The 16,253-nt window shown below is 44.9% G+C and overlaps 1 protein-coding gene across 1 annotated transcript; it reads right to left on the reverse strand.

Annotated features, from left to right (window-relative positions):
- Positions 1-3,096: 3,096 nt before the first annotated feature.
- LOC310847641 (uncharacterized protein) lies at positions 3,097-15,203 on the reverse strand. The gene is made up of 6 exons (XM_083745653.1): positions 15,049-15,203; positions 11,537-11,611; positions 7,415-7,515; positions 4,880-5,081; positions 4,081-4,117; positions 3,097-3,374 (listed from the first exon to the last, which is right to left on the reverse strand). The coding sequence occupies exons 2-6, from the start codon at positions 11,545-11,547 to the stop codon at positions 3,228-3,230; spliced, it is 498 nt and encodes a 165-aa protein (XP_083601779.1). The 5' UTR covers positions 11,548-11,611; positions 15,049-15,203; the 3' UTR covers positions 3,097-3,227.
- Positions 15,204-16,253: the final 1,050 nt, after the last annotated feature.

The following is a 16,253-nucleotide window of genomic DNA, read 5'->3' on the forward strand; positions in this document are numbered from 1 at the left end:
TTCCCCCTTAAAGAATTCTGGGCACTGTAGTTTACCCCTCACAGAGTTACAATCCCAAGCAATCCTACAGTGGCCAGAATTCTGTGAGGAAGGAAATATGTTTCGAATGTGCTTTAGGCTGAAGGTGCTCAGCCTAGATGTGTGCAAAGTACCCACCGGCGGAACAAATGGTTTTGTACAGGACACAAATCCAGTTGTAACACCTCCCAGTCCCAGCCCCTCCCTCACTCCCTCACTGCTGCTTTCTCCCTCACCTCCCTAGTAACAGCAAGCATGACTCTTATTGCCCTCCACAATAGCAGGAGAAAAGAGTAGGCAGAAATAAAAATAAAAATGCTTGACCACTAGAGAGGTGGCATTGCTCTTGAACTGCTGCTCCGCCCACATTCCCCTCTGGCCACACCCACACCTGTCATCTTGTCTTGCCCACTTTTGCCTTTGGTCCCAGCCACCATTGGCAGAAGGATGCCTAGGAGAGAATGCAACCCTCAAGCTGAAGAAGATTCCTTACCCCTGACTTCATGCTCCACCATGATAGCAGGAGGCAAGTTATTACCAAGTGCAGGAGGGTTTGCTTATGCCCTAGTTCCCTTCTCTGGTCTCCCTTTCCTCCACCACCCCTTTATAATTGGAAGACGGAAAAGTGAGGTGAAAGTGACAGCCATACTTTGAACGCCACATCAGCCTCACCATCAGTCAGAATCATGTGGTGTAAAAATTCATGTTCTTTCTAAGCGGGGACAAACCAAGGTTTTGAGCTCCCCTAGAAGAATTCAAACTAAGCCTTAATGTAATAATTCATAATTATGGAGTTAAATATTGCATCCAGTTATTTTGGGTTGGAGCTAAGACTCCATCTTGTAGCTTGCTATTGTGGTTACTTTCATTTTCCTATGTTGTTGTTGTGTTGACCTGTTCATCAATAAACAACCTCTTGTTCTGGGCTTACAAAGTGAGTAAACTTGACTTATATTAAATAAATAAGAACGTAACATATTCTAACAGTATTTTCTCACAGAACAATTAGAAGTGTTTATGGACACTCCAGCTATTACAGCTTCTCAGTCAATTTGTGTCAATGGCTTCACTGCCTCAAGCACAAAGCAATACTATAAGGATTGACTTTAAATACTATACAAAACACCTACCGGTAAGTCCATACCCATTCCCCAGCCTTTGCTGTCCCACGTGTAATGAAATACTACATTACCCTAGCATACATGGTTTATTTTATTTTATTTTTTTCAGAAAAAGGGGAGGGGGGTACAATGCAAGAGAGACCAAAGCTTTTTACTTTATGACAATATATTTCTATCAAGCTTTATATGTCATGTTATAATAGTTTATGAAGAAAGGCCATTTTTTGGCAATGCATTTTTATTGGGGGGGGGGGCAATTGCAGAGCTGTCACTCCTTCTGTACATTGCATTGACTAGCTTTTCAATCTTGGCTACATTTTAGGATTGAGGAAATGAATGTAAGCTTTAGGTTTTTACAGTATCTGCCCTGGACTGGCTTTTCAGAGATTATTAAATTCATTATAAATTGCAGCTGTTTGGAATCTATTCAATTAAATCGGATTAAAAAGATTAAATAAAATTAATCGTGGATTTAAATCCATTCAAGTTTCACTATTATAACAATGTAGCATCCAATAAGTATAAGCTATCCATCAGCCCTGCCATGAAGCATATGGAGCAGATCTGCAAAAGGATATTACACTTCCAATATTTGCAATATGTTTCTGAAAACATCTCACTAAGCTTCGTGGGTGGCAGATGCCATCTAAATAGTCATTTATACTGTGCCTCTCCAAGCAAGAAACTTAATGGTATCCTTTTGCCAGTTAGCATACATGACATGTTTAAATGAAGGCTAAGGTTTCTGACTATGAAGCCAGCTTCAGCAGGCTGGAATGAGATTTTTTAGCATTTTTTTTAGGCTAGCCATCACAGACAATTCCTTTGCCCTGCCATGGGTATCACTCCCAAAGTAAAAGATGGAGATGCAAGAGGTTTGAAGGATAGTGCTGACCCATTCGGTTTCAAACAAAATATTGTATTTTGGAGTTGACTTCCCCATTGACATTGCAAAAAGCATGAACAACATACATTTAAAGCACATGACTTCCCTCAAAATCGTAACCCTGTGAAGGGAAAATTACAGTTACCGATATTCTTTGGGGAAGTGTGTATGGTGTATGGTGTGTACACAGCCAAAATTATTTGGGAAGGCCTGGCTTGTATTTGGTAACAGCTTAAGCACCAAATGAAAATGAAGGTGGAATTTCCTTTTTACAGAGAGCAAGACTCCCCGTAGGAATACAACACAAATAGCAAAGGGTCAAGCTTTCGATTTCCCAAACTAAAATATGAAACTACAATACTACAATACACACAGATCCTCTGTGTTGTTTACAGACAGAATTAAAGATATAAAAATAGGGAGTTTTGGTCATTATTTTTACTCATTTTAAATAAATAGAAATGTCACTTTTTATTTGACGTCTACTTTGCAATTTTCTCTTTTATATATCGGCCAGAAAAGATTTCACTTTGTGCATCTGATGAAATGCATAGCTGTCAAGTGTCCCTTATTTGAAGGGACAGTCCCTTATTCCAGTGCCATGTCCCGCTGCTGTCCCTTATTGATGGATGTCCCTTAAATGTCCCTTAAATGATGTCCCTTAAATTTCAAAGGAAGCAGCTCCTCTCCCTCCCTCCCTGCCAGCCAGTGTGTGTGGCTAGTTAATGCAAGCTGAGGGGGGTTTTGAATGCTGGATGCCATTTTGTTGCATGTGCTGCTGCAAACTTTGCAGTGCAAAGCCAGGCTGGGCAGCCATCTTAAGTTGAGGCTGCATAGGCCTTGTGGTGCATGTGATTCAGATTCTATTCAGTTGAACCTCTGGTTACAAAGTTGGTTGGACAGTGTTCTCGAAGCTACCAGCATGAGTTTGACCAGACTGCAGGAGGACAGGAAGACTGGAGTGCCTGGAACAGGTGAGGCTGCAGGTCCCTTATTTTGGCTGCAGGTCCCTTATTTTCAAGGCTGCTAGTCCCTTATTTTCAAATCTGTAAGTTGATAGCTATGGATGAAATGGGCTTGAGTTCATAAAAGCTTATGCCTTCATCTGTACTGAAGAAGGCAATGCATGAACAGCTGGTCCTACTTAGGTCCGAATGAGAAGCAAGGGGGCAAGAGCGTGATCAGAAACCAGCTTTTCTTTCCTAGGGAGACACATTCTCATAGTGTCTGTGATCGCTTAGATCTTCATTGCTTCTTCCCGAGCTGGTGCCATTCATGGGATCTTGGAACACAATGGTTGTATAATTGATTTCATCTGACCCGGAATGCTGAAGTACAGGTAAAGCATGCTGAAATTCAAACATACAGGGTAATAGTCAATTGCGGGTCAAGAATACCAACATACAGTCACTCTGTACCACTGTGTGATTATGCCAATCCCCTGTATTATGCAAGAGCTGGTATAGCATAGTGATGACTAGACCATTAGAGAACGGTAAGGATTAAGAATGTAAGATGTTAGTAGCACAAGCCATCATGGCAAAGAAGTACTGTCTTTTGTCTCTTCTGAATCATCTAACATGCAGCTTCCTTGGATGACTCTAGCTTCTAGGACTGAGAGAGACATAGGCCCACAATGACTCTCTCTTTAGATCTTTTCAGACGACTTCGCTATTTGTTCCGCCAGCTAGTGAAGTGATTCCCTTTGAGGTACACAATAACATTTCAATTATCTCCACTTTGACTACCTCGATCTCCTGATTCTATATTCACAGTATACATCAGAGCCTGTACCATCTCATGTAATCAATAGCCTTGTTTATATGAATATTTTGGGATGTCCTCTAATACTGTATATTGTTTCGTTTTACTACATCTCTGAAAGATAAATAAAATCTTAACCATTATTTTTAAGAATAAAGGAATGATTCGTTGCGAAATATCCATGCAATTTGCACAACAAGCCTCTAAGTCATGATAGACTAACTTAAGATTAGCATCAGCATAGCAATCGTTGCAATTCAGATGAGATGCAGCTGAAGGAAACGCCATTACCTTTCTAGCAAGAGAGCACAGTGAGCTTTCTGAGCTGCTACCTATGACAAAGAAAAAACATTATTGCCATAACAGTTTAAGTACGGTATTTGAGATAGGCAGAAGGGAGATTGGATTTGAAAGCAGAGATAGAAACAGCTATGCTATGGGTGGGATTCAACATTCATAGGGGAGGTGTTTGACTTGCATACTGTGAAACAAGATGAGAGTGAATTTCATGCATAGATGTGGGGAAAATGAAGAACAACCAACTCCCTCTGTCCACAGGTGAATGAAGGGCAGTTTTATAGATTTTAAATAAATGCAATATACTTCCTGATGAATGTCCTTAGGATCTATAAGATTCTAGGCTGCTTGCCAAGCTTTGTCTAAGGTACAGTTTCAGAGATCCCTACTTCTAATACCTTCTGACCAGAGAAAGGGTTTTTGTGGTTCCTAGCAAATCAGATCACCCTGGCCCCAAGAGATCTTATAACCTTTGGATCCCATCCCAAAGTTTATTAAGCAATTCAGCTTTTGTCTGAAGGACCATAGGGACTATCTACAGCTACCAGCATTTGACTGTGGCTAGAGATATTAATTGATTTTGTATTTTAGCACCTGGCACACCTGCCAACGTATGTTGGTGGTATCTGTGAGTTCTTGGAAAGGGATGGGTCTGGCAGAGCAAGCTTTGGCTGAAAAAATAATACGTTAGAAAAGGAAATGCTTTTTGGTCAGTGTGTATACATTTTGCCATTTCAGACAAGGGGACAACTGTTGATTGTCACACTGGAAGATTCTTTTCCAAGCTGAGGACTTGCCTGCCATGCAACTGTCTATTTGAAAATGTGGTCCTTGTCCCTGCTGGGCTTGGCTTGGGTTTCTCGGCCACGGAGAGGGCAACTCCAGCTGAGAGGATGGCATATTCCCAGCTAAGGCATTCCCAGCTAAGGCATTGTTGGGCTTCTTTGCTCTGAACCCAGGCTGTCTTCTTCCATGGTGTTTATAGGCATGTTGCTCTGAAACAGAGAGTGCAGTCCTAGTTAGGATAATACTCCAGTAAGAAACTAGGAGTCCCCCTCATCAGTGCTCTACACTCCTCAGAGGCTTCTGCTCCCATCTCACCATGGCACACACATGGTCAGGGTCAGCATCAGACCCACCACTGATCTCATGAGTTTGCCCCCGGGCCCCTTCTTGCTCTTACAAGCAATGGGGGAGATATGGTCTTATCTGCTAGACCAGGTCAGGACAATGGGAAGCAGTGCTACTATTGAGAAGTATTGAATGAAACCTCACTAAGGGCATCTCACCCAAGTCCCATTGCTTTCAGTGGAGCTACTCTGAACAGAACTCGAATCTGGATCCAACATATAAGGCCTTATAGACCCAAACCAACTCTAGTCTATTGTGCATATGGGATCAGCACTGTGCACAGTTCAAGGTCATCAGCATAAAACAAGGCAGCTACAACAATTTAAACAAGTTCAGACAAGCATAAAATCGTGCCAGGGAGAATTTGGTGCAAAGACTAAAGTACCTAGTGGGCTGCAACAGAAAGGCATGGGAGAATGAGGCGGTCTTCACCTGGTGCCTAAGATATCATAGTGTGGGTGCCAGGCAAGCCTCTCTGGGGAAAGCATTCCTAAGTGGGACCCTCTCCTTGGTAACCACCTGCCTCAGGTGAACCTGTATAGGTGAACCTGTACAAGGATTTCTAAAAGAGATATCAAGGGCAGGATGCCAGTGGTGGGTTGGGTTAGAGGCAGAAGTGGATGGGGACTGTTTCCTCTGCACAGTAGACTACATTCCACACAAATCAGAGTTTTCTGTTCATCCATCCTCCCATTCTTAAGATTCCTTACCTGCTTCCATTACCATAGTAATGGACCATTAGGTCCAGTCGTGACCGACTCTGGGGTTGCGGCGCTCATCTCGCTTTATTGGCCAAGGGAGCCGGCGTACAACTTCCGTGTCATGTGGCCAGCATGACTAAGCCGCTTCTGGCGAACCAGAGCAGCACATGCAAACGCCGTTTACCTTCCCGCTAGAGTGGTACCTATTTATCTACTTGCACTTTGATGTGCTTTCAAATTGCTAGGTTGGCAGGAGCAGGGTGTGATGGCCTGGGATTCCGATTCAGAGGACGAACCAGAGGAATCCCAGCCTGCACAGGAGTCCCCGCCTCCAGGGCCGGCTGAACTGGGGCAAGGCCTAGATGCTGAAGAGCCTGCACCTGTGGCAGAGCACCAGGAGCTGGCCCCAGGTGAAACCCTTCTGGCCCCAGAGGGGCTTGAGGACTCAGTGGCTACAGGTGAGCCTCCTCCAGGGCCCAGTAACCCTTCGGCCTCTCCTGATCTGCAGAGGCTTAGGGCAGAGAGGCGAAGGGAACTGGTTGCTCCCAGGAGGAGTGCTCACCTTAAGGTCAGAGGAGGCGGGGCTCCTGGGGGCCGGGACTGCCCCTGGCCTTAGAAGAGGATAAAAGCCCAGTCAGCCCGGCCCCAGGTTGCGGGAGCAACGTCGTTGTTGGCTTCGGACCTTCCTGTGTTCCTGATCCCTGCTCGGCCTCCTGTTCCTGACCATCCGGTGCTCCTGTTCCCTGCTCGGCCTCCTGTTCCTGACCATCCGGTGTTCCTGTTCCCTGCTCGGCCTCCTGTTCCAGCGTTCCTGTTCCCCACCCGGCTCTCCACCTCGGACCTCGCCCCTCTTCGTGTGGACTCTGCTTACGCCCACGGTACCTTACCCCCGGGTCCAGCACACAGGGACCGAACAACAGGAGCTCACCCCGTCGCAAGGATTCGAACCGCTGACCTTCTGATCGGCAAGTCCTAGGCTCTGTGGTTTAACCCACAGTGCCACCCACGTCCCTCCATTACCATAAGGTCTTCATAAAATATACTAGTATAAAAAAACAAAAAAGTGTAAAAATAATTTAAAAGAGTTTGACATCCACACAACTCTTTGTTGAGGTGAGCAAGAGATGTTATCACAGTTCAAGGAGACCTTCCAGCCCAGCAAAAGCAGTTGAGGGCAACTGGGCCTGTTGTGGGTCGTGTCCAGGACCACATATTGCCCATGGGCTTCAGGTGCTCCACCCCTAAAGTAGGATCATCAGGTTTCCTCTGTTCATTCATGGTACAAATCTTCCATATATGAATGGGATGGTGATGATCCAAGAGAACTGCTACATAGGGTGCATTAAAGTAGCAAATAGACGAATTACAGAAAACTAGTGAAGGGTTGTCATTATGCTAAGCAGGACAGCTGCATCAAAAGTAAAAAGCCCAGGAATGGAATAGAACAGACCAAGGCTGAGCTCATATAAATTAAAACTTGTACAGGACAGTGTTACCTATTTTCCTGCAGAGTTTGGCATAGACTAGTACAACCACAGCAACACAGACTATGGAGGTTACGGTAGATATGACAATGCTTTCCCACAGCTTGGTACATCTAAGAAGAAGAACAGATTGATATTGTTAAGGCTCACAAGGCAGGGTGGTTGATACATAACTGCAGCAAGAACATTGTTTTTTGTGCCTGATCCAAAGTTCCAATGCACACCAGGCATAGAGTTCCATGAACTGGCATCTCCATGTATTAGACAGAAGCCCTGCACCATATTTCTCCATGAAGATCCTATAATTTAACAGCTCTCCAGATTTTAAGAAGCAAGATCCCTGTCTTTGAGAAAAGCTGTCTTTCTATACAGTGCAATGCTGGCCCCACTAAATTTTACAGCAGGAGTGGGGAAGCTGTGGTCCTCCAGATGCTACTGAACTACAACTCCTATCATCCCTAAAACTGGCCATCCTGGCTGGGGCTGATGGGAATTGGAGTCCAACACCATCTGGAGGGCTACCGGTTCCCCTCTCCTGTTTCAGAGAAACAGTGAGGAAGGTTCCATACATTATCATTCTAAGGACAAAAAAACAGGATTGTTTTGAACTACTTTGGAATAATTATACACATCTATACAATTATATATGAGACTTACAGTGCATTCCAAACCCAAGATCCGCTGGGATAAACAAGTTCAAACTAGGCAGATCTTGAGCTGTTCTGGGGATACACTGGTATTGACTACACAATCCAGCAGAATTGGAGCTATGATGGCTCAGCTGGGACTCAGCCAATGGAACATGAGCTGGCAGAATTTACACGAGCAAAAGTCCGCAAAAGGGAGCATTTCAGGGGTGTGGCATATTCATTGCGACTGGTAGGGTAGAAAGCAAGGAGGTTGAAAGTAGGTGGTGCCAGAGTCAGTGACAGGCAGGGCAACACTGAGATTAAGGAGGAGGAAGATGATACACAGTGCCAACCCCTGGACTGGTTGTAAGTAAAAAGTCAGGGCAGGTGGGGGCTAGCTAAGGGTGGGTTGAGGTTGGTGGGGCAGTACCCCATTAACCCCAGTTGGCCAGCCTCCACAGCTTACACCTACTGCAAACCTCTTTCAGCTCAGCCATGTGACCTGGCAACCTGGAGGATTTCCCCCTGGCCCAAAAGGTGCTGTAAATGGTGCTCGGGACTTCGTGGAAAGCATGGCCTCCATGGGGCTGTCCCTGAATAAGTCTGGCCCAACCCATAGCCGCGGACATGCCTTGGACCTGGTGTTTACCTCTACGGATGTTGGTGATTTGACACTAAGTAAAAGCGAAACGAAAGAAGTGCCATGGTCAGACCACTTCCTGGTGCAACTGGACTTCTCTGCGACCCATCCCCTCTGCAGGGAGGTGGGATCGATTCGGATGGTCCGCCCCCGCCACTTAATGGATCCAAATGGTTTCCAGAGAGTGGTTGGGGATGCTTTATCCCATGTTGATGGCCTTTCAGCCGATTCCCTGGTGGCCCGCTGGAATGTGGAGTTAACCAGGGCTATTGACTGTTTGGCTCCGAAGCGCCCTCTCCGATTGCATGAAGCCCGGAGAGCTCCGTGGTTTTCCACGGATCTGAGGGCAATGAAACAATCGTTGAGACAGCTAGAGCGCCGGTGGCGGATAACTCATTCTGAATCTGACCGGACACGGGTTAGAGCTCAACGTCGAGCCTACCAAGTGGCGATAGCGACGGCGAAGAAGACTTTCTTCACCGCCTCTATTGCATCTGCAGAAAACAGCAGCAGGAGACTCTTTCAGGTGGTTCGCAATTTAGCGGAACCACCTGTAACATCGGGGCCCAGTACGGGCCACATGTTCTCCTGCAATGATTTTGCAAATTTTTTTGCAGATAAAATCGCTCAGATTCGGGAAGAAGTAGACTCCACCGTGGGAGCAGGGCCGGGGCGGGAGAGTGCTAGAGTCCTGTCTGGTCAAGTTGTGTGGGATCAATTTCAATCTGTTACCTCCGAGGATGTGGACAGGCTGCTTGGACGAGTGAAGCCAACCACCTGTCTCCTGGATCTTTGCCCATCCTGGCTTATAAAAGCTAGCCGGGAAGGACTGGGCGATGGTGGAAGGGGGTGGTGAATGCTTCCCTCCGTGAGGGAGCCTTCCCAGACCCGCTGAAAGAGGCGGTTATTAAACCGCTTATTAAAAAACCATCTTTAGATGCGGCCACGATGGCCAATTATCGCCCAGTCTCAAACCTTCCATTCTTGGGCAAGGTGATTGAGCGAGTGGTTGCTGAACAACTCCAGGCACGCCTGGAAGAAGCGGACCATTTGGATCCCTTCCAGTCGGGATTCAGGCCTCATCATGGGACTGAAACTGCCTTGGTCGCACTGGTTGATGATCTCCGGCGGGCTAGGGACAAAGGTGAGAGCTGTTTCCTAGTTCTGCTGGATCTCTCAGCGGCGTTTGATACCATCGACCATGACATCCTTCTGGACCGTCTTGAGGGGCTGGGAGCTGGGGGCACTGTCATACAGTGGTTCCGCTCCTTCCTCCTGGGCCGTGTTCAGAAAGTGGTGGTGGGGGATGAGTGTTCAGACCCCTGGCCGCTCACTTGTGGGGTGCCTCAGGGTTCTGTCCTCTCCCCCATGCTTTTCAACATCTACATGCAGCCGCTGGGAGGGATCATCAGGAGGTTTGGGCTGGGTGTTCATCAGTATGCAGATGATACCCAGCTCTACCTCTCTTTTAAATCAGAACCAGTGAAGGCGGTAAAGGTCCTGTGTGAGTGTCTGGAAGCGGTTGGGGGATGGATGGCGGCTAACAGATTGAGGTTGAATCCTGACAAGACAGAAGTACTGTTTTTGGGGGACAGGAGGCGGGCAGGTGTGGAGGATTCCCTGGTCCTGAATGGGGTAACTGTGCCCCTGAAGGACCAGGTGCGCAGCCTGGGAGTCATTTTGGACTCACAGCTGTCCATGGAGGCACAGGTCAAATCTGTATCCAGGGCAGCTGTTTACCAGCTCCATCTGGTACGTAGGCTGAGACCCTATCTGCCTGCGGACTGTCTCGCCAGAGTGGTACATGCTCTGGTTATCTCCCGCTTGGACTACTGCAATGCGCTCTACGTGGGGCTACCTTTGAAGGTGACCCGGAAACTACAACTAATCCAGAATGCGGCAGCTAGACTGGTGACTGGGAGCGGCCGCCGAGACCATATAACACCGGTCTTGAAAGACCTACATTGGCTCCCAGTACGTTTCCGAGCACAATTCAAAGTGTTGGTGCTGACCTTTAAAGCCCTAAATGGCCTCGGTCCAGTATATCTGAAGGAGCGTCTCCTCCCCCATCGTTCTGCCTGGACACTGAGGTCCAGCTCCGAGGGCCTTCTGGTGGTTCCCTCACTGCGAGAGGCCAAGTTGCAGGGAATCAGGCAGAGGGCCTTCTCGGTGGTGGCGCCCGCCCTGTGGAATGCCCTCCCATCGGATGTCAAGGCGATGGACAACTACCTGACATTCAGAAGACATCTGAAGGCAGCCCTGTTCAGGGAAGTTTTTAATATGTGACATTTTAGTGTATTTTTTATCTCTGTTGGAAGCCGCCCAGAGTGGCTGGGGAAACCCAGCCAGATGGGCGGGGTACAAATAATAAATTATTATTATTATATTATATAAATCAAACTCTGTTTTAAAGGCTTGTTTAAATCTGAACTTATGAAATGGTTTATCACTGTTGATCATGGTGTAAGAATAAGACTGACATAACTTAAACACGGCATGGGATTCTCCATCTTGAACCTTGCTTGACCTTGGTACAAGCCTGATACCAGCCTCCTCTTAGGAAATACTTCACACCTTGTAAAAGTCAACACATGCCAATCAAGTCGCTAGCAAAGTCTATTCAAACTCCTGAATGGGCTGCCCTGCACTAGGACAATGGGGATTCCACCCACCCACCCAAATTGGTCTTGGGGCTTAGGAGAAGCACATAGGGGGGAGAAGAGCGGAGATCATAATGTGTGGTGGTGTTTGTGCTGACAGAACGATCATAGTAGTGCCACACTGAATTCTACCAAATAGCAAGAGTTATCCAAGAGGATTTCTGTGACGATCTGTGCAATAACTCCTTGACACAAACTAACTTACTCCTCACTCATTCTTTTGGCAAAGTGTCTGGACAAGCCCACAGCTCCTCCCGCAACTGCTGAGTTGCTCAGACTCCTATCAAGAAAAAGAAGATGCATCAAAACAAACATACGTGCTTGTAGTTAGCTCTGAAATTGATAGAACTAATTCAAACTGTTACACATTGTCCCACCGATGTGCCCGGCCCTTGCTTGTGCCTTTAAGAATATCCACTGGGCCTCCATCATGTCTAAGTGGAGAGGTGACTTTTCTCACTCCCCCAGCCTGGCCATGTCTAGATATACAAGCTAAGGAATGCTCATGGCCTAGCAGGGACCACTTGGAGAGTACCGTATTTTTCTGTGTATAAGACTAGGGTTTTTTACCAAAAAAAGGCTTAAAATTGCGGCCGTCTTATAGGGGTAGTGCTGAGGGGTGTTTTCTTAATCTGGAGTCCCCCAAAATAGGGGCTGTCTTATACATGGTGGCATCTTATACACAGAAAAATATGGTAATTAAGATTTTGATGGCCCCCATCTTCTTGCCATTGACACACATACCATAAATTAAAAACCCCAAGAATATGGGAACTGTGGTTTGTTAAGGGTGTTGTAACTCTGTGAACACTCAGGCATTACATGCATGAGATAGCACTGGTGGAAATTAGCACTAAACGTTCCTTTACATTTTCCCATTCTGCTTTGTTGGCTCCCAGCCTTTGAGAAGACAAAATAGATAATTGCATTTTAAGGAGCATATAATAATTGCCAAACACATTCATCAAAACTGAATATTCATGTACTGAGATAACATTTTGAAACTTCTGAGAGAATCACGAGGGAAATCAATTTGATCTTAAATTATTTTAAGTGATCCTCAGTTAACAGAAAATTTGCTTCCTTTTTCAAGCTATAGTGATGGATACAGTGGCTAGCTAATGCATCTTCATTCATGCTTCATTTATAGAAAAGGCTGACACACATAGAATGTGGAATTTTTCAACCTGTCTAAATTCAGTGTTTATTGGACTGGGCCTTCCTATGTTTTCACCCTGATTGAGCCAATCCATCTGTTCACAGTCACCCTGTAATATTAGAGGGCTTTCTCCTCTGCAGAATACCCTCACTTCTGAGATATTACTGGCACCAACCCTGATTTTCTTTTGATTCCAGATTAAGACCTGGTTGCTTTGACAGTCATTAGGGATTTTTAATTGTTCAACATAGTCTGGTAATTTTAAGATTGCTGATGTTACCTAAGGATTTTATCTTTTTTGTTAAAATTGTGTTTTAGATGGAATTATTGTACCCCACCATGAGACCAATATGATACTTTTAATAAATAAAAACGATTAAAAATGATATGTGAAAGAAGGGTTGCTGTTTGATGTGTTGACTTACAAATCCTAAATGTTAGAATTAGTGAATCAGGACATCAAACATAGTGGCTGGGGAAACCCAGCCAGATGGGCAGGGTATAAATAATAAAATTATTATTATTATTATTATTACTCTTCTTTCCAAACCCAAAGCACAGAGACTGTGCACCAACAATTTGGCTTGTTCAGGATGAAATTATATGTGTGAACAGCAGTAATATTGGACCATGAGGCAGTTGGATTTGCGTTCCATGAAAGGAAAGGAAAAGGTTAGTTATCTAACTTACTGTGGTATTTGTACTCCCAATCTCTAATTTTAATGTAACTGTTTTAATAAATATATTTATTAACCACTTAATACCAAAATATTTAAGAGCCAGAGAAAGCCTTTCTGAACAGATGTGTATGCAATTTGAAGTTCATCACAGTTAGTGCCTGCAAGTGGGAGAATATTTATGAGGGTCAGTGCCCTGCTACTAAGAAAGGATTAAACAATAATCTACCAGTGATGGCATAGTCAGTAAGGTCTTCCCTGAAGATCTTAAGGTTCATTTGTTCTTGCTTGGGAATGTTACATCCCAGTTCAGCCAGGTTTAGCAGAAAGCATCTTGTAGATGAGGTGCTACTCTCAACTGACACTTTCAGCCATCAGGAACCTGATTGTGACCATCCATTGGCCTTATGCATGTTACTGCTTTCTGCAGAAGTATACTGGGCTTTGAAGCTAATGAGAGAGAATTTTTTTGTGAATAGTGCCCACTGCTATGCATAACTGGTTCTTTCTTGAGTTTGGCCTTTGACTTCTGAACCAAAAATTCAGCTTTGACTGCTCTTGGGTTCTGATGTTGTCACCTAGTGAGGATGATAAAGGATCTTAGGCAGCTCTGGATGAAGATGAAGATGGGGGAATGGACACATAATTTCTTTTTCTTAATATTTGTCATGACAGCCAAAAAAAAAAAAAATTGTATCCCGAAGAAAATGAAGAGCTTCTTTAATGTGTGATGGCTCATCACAGTTTATATGCTGCTATTAATTATAATGTAATTTTACCATGGCATTTGCTTCCATTTATCAGTGACTATCTCAAGATCTCTACAGAACAGAGAGTCTTCCATTTATCACACTGAAAGAATCTTGCTGCCGATGGAAAGGGAGGTTTTGTTTTATTTGATTCGGTTTCAACATTTTGTATGCAATGCTCATTGCAACTTTCCCAACAATTACATTTTTCTCTGGGAGTTTAACTGGTGAGCACCATGCAGCTCCACTGTGGTGCTCTTGCCATTAGTTCTTGCCTTAAATTAGAATTTTAGGGGATCCTCGTTTCAGTGTACATTTTCCATCTTGGCTCCTCAAATGCTTTAGTGCTAATTGTAATTATTATCCAGAATTTTGTTTCTCAAAAGCCTCACTTCCTGTTCAACTGCATCAGGGTTTCGAAAGCAAAATGAAAACTACTTCTTTATTCTGTACTATTCAGACCACATCTGAAGCACCACATCTAACTGGAATCAATAGCAAATGTTGCCTTTCGCCCACAAATTTCACTGCACTGAAAGTGCAAAACACAATCAACCAAACACCATTTCTGCATAAGCCACTTCCAATAGGAGGTTTGTTTTCAACTTGTGTTATCTCCTGGATTTCAGCTGCATTTTGTGATTCGTTACGCATTACATCTTTGCGATGAAGAAATCTGATGTGGAGGATTATTTGGGGTAATACAAAACTTCCCAGGTTCATTAGAGATAGGAAACACCTCTGTTTGAAACCATTGAGAGGTCCTGCCAGCCAGTATAGGCAGGGGATGAGGAACCAGCAGTCCTCCACATGTCGTTGGGCTCCAGCCCCAGTCAGCATGGCTAGTGGATGATGGGAGTTGCAGTTCAGCAACATTTAGAGAGGCATGGGCTCTGCATCCCTGGTACAGTCAATACTGAACGAGATGGACCAATGGTCCAATTTGATATAAAGTAGCTTCCCACATACGTTGTGGGGAGATGGATCAGTACATAGATAAATAAACAGATATGCAATGAAACTGATTACACTTCATATAAAAATGGAAAATATTATACCCAAAGCTGTTGCAGAGAGCATTCACATAGAAATCCATTTCCTTTCCTTTTAGACTCCTTCAGATTCTACTTACCCACTGAGTTAGGCAATCTTCACTCTAGAATACCATTCACTGCTAGCTGTATCATGAATAATTCCATTTTGTAGTGATTCCTTCCCGCAAGGATCCTTCTGCAGTGGCAGTCATCTGCAGTTGATTCATTTCCTACTGCAGCGTGAAAGCTACTATTCTGGCTGATAATGATCACAGAAATGTGGAAATGTGCAAGAGGAAATTACAAAGACCCCCTATCCAAAGATCAGTCACAGGCAGCTTTGCATAGCTGCTTAACGTTAGATTACAAAATGAGATTGGGGGGGGACGGGACCGCTAGTCATATAAGGAGATATGAAATCTGCCCACCCAGTTCTCAGAAGTTGTCTTGACTTGAGGAAGAGGCTTCGGTTTTAATTCCCTATTCTCAGAGCACCTTAGCATTTCAGTGGGTGCAGGGTTTGGGTGCTATGCTATGATTGTAGCGGTGAGAGCAGGGGTTGCCAACCTTTCTGAGCCTATGGACACATTTACCAACCAGAGAAATTGTTGTGGGCACCACCATCCCACACACTGCAAGCTGTTCTAGTAGCTGCAACAGAATGCTAATTTCAGAAGGGGAAGGGAGCGGACCCTTTGGGCACCAAGGAAGGCCTCTGCAGGCCCATGGGGTTGTTGAGTGTCAGACCAGGGCTGGGGTGATCTGGGTTCAAATCCCCACTCTGCTATGAAGCTCACAGTTACCTTTTCTCAGCCTAACAGACCTCACAGGGTTGTTGGGAGAATAAAAGTCAGGCAGTGGGGGGCGCGGAGAGAGAGAAGCATGTATAAATCAACCTGTTAGGAAGATTAGGATAACAGTGTCAAGGGTGCAAATATGTGGGTCTTCTGTCTGTCAACCATTTTCATTGTCTGTGTGACAACCAGGAATGCTATGAGTGGTCCTCGCCACCCCCCCAAGTTCTGGATTCTCTTTCTTTAACACTGCATAGTGTAGGTTACTTAGAAGATAAAATGCTTTCTTTTCTTTTTATGCTCTCTTTCTAATTCTCCCTGATGCTTAAGCTTTCGTAATAGAGCATATTAGTTTGGAATGTGGGCTTGGTGCTCCCTGTGTGGTAGATCACTGGTTCATGCTGTGTGCTCTGGTCCCTGGGAGGCAATGGGAAAACGGGCTGGGATGGTATTACCTAGACAGATTTAGCTGTTGATTGCTCTCCCAGGTAAAAACTTACAAATCTTGG

Source organism: Podarcis gaigeae, assembly GCF_964106915.1.
Source record: "Podarcis gaigeae genome assembly, chromosome: 6".
Taxonomy (NCBI): Eukaryota; Metazoa; Chordata; class Lepidosauria; order Squamata; family Lacertidae; genus Podarcis; species Podarcis gaigeae.

Excerpts from the sequence above, each read along its gene's own strand:
- LOC310847641 (XM_083745653.1), bottom strand. Across the intron at positions 4,118-4,879 it reads GACAGTTGCATGGCAGGCAA|CAGCTCAGAAAGCTCACTGT; the intron begins GTCCTCAGCTTG and ends TGTCATAGGTAG. Across the intron at positions 3,375-4,080 it reads TGTGCTCTCTTGCTAGAAAG|CATGCTTTACCTGTACTTCA; the intron begins GTAATGGCGTTT and ends TTTGAATTTCAG.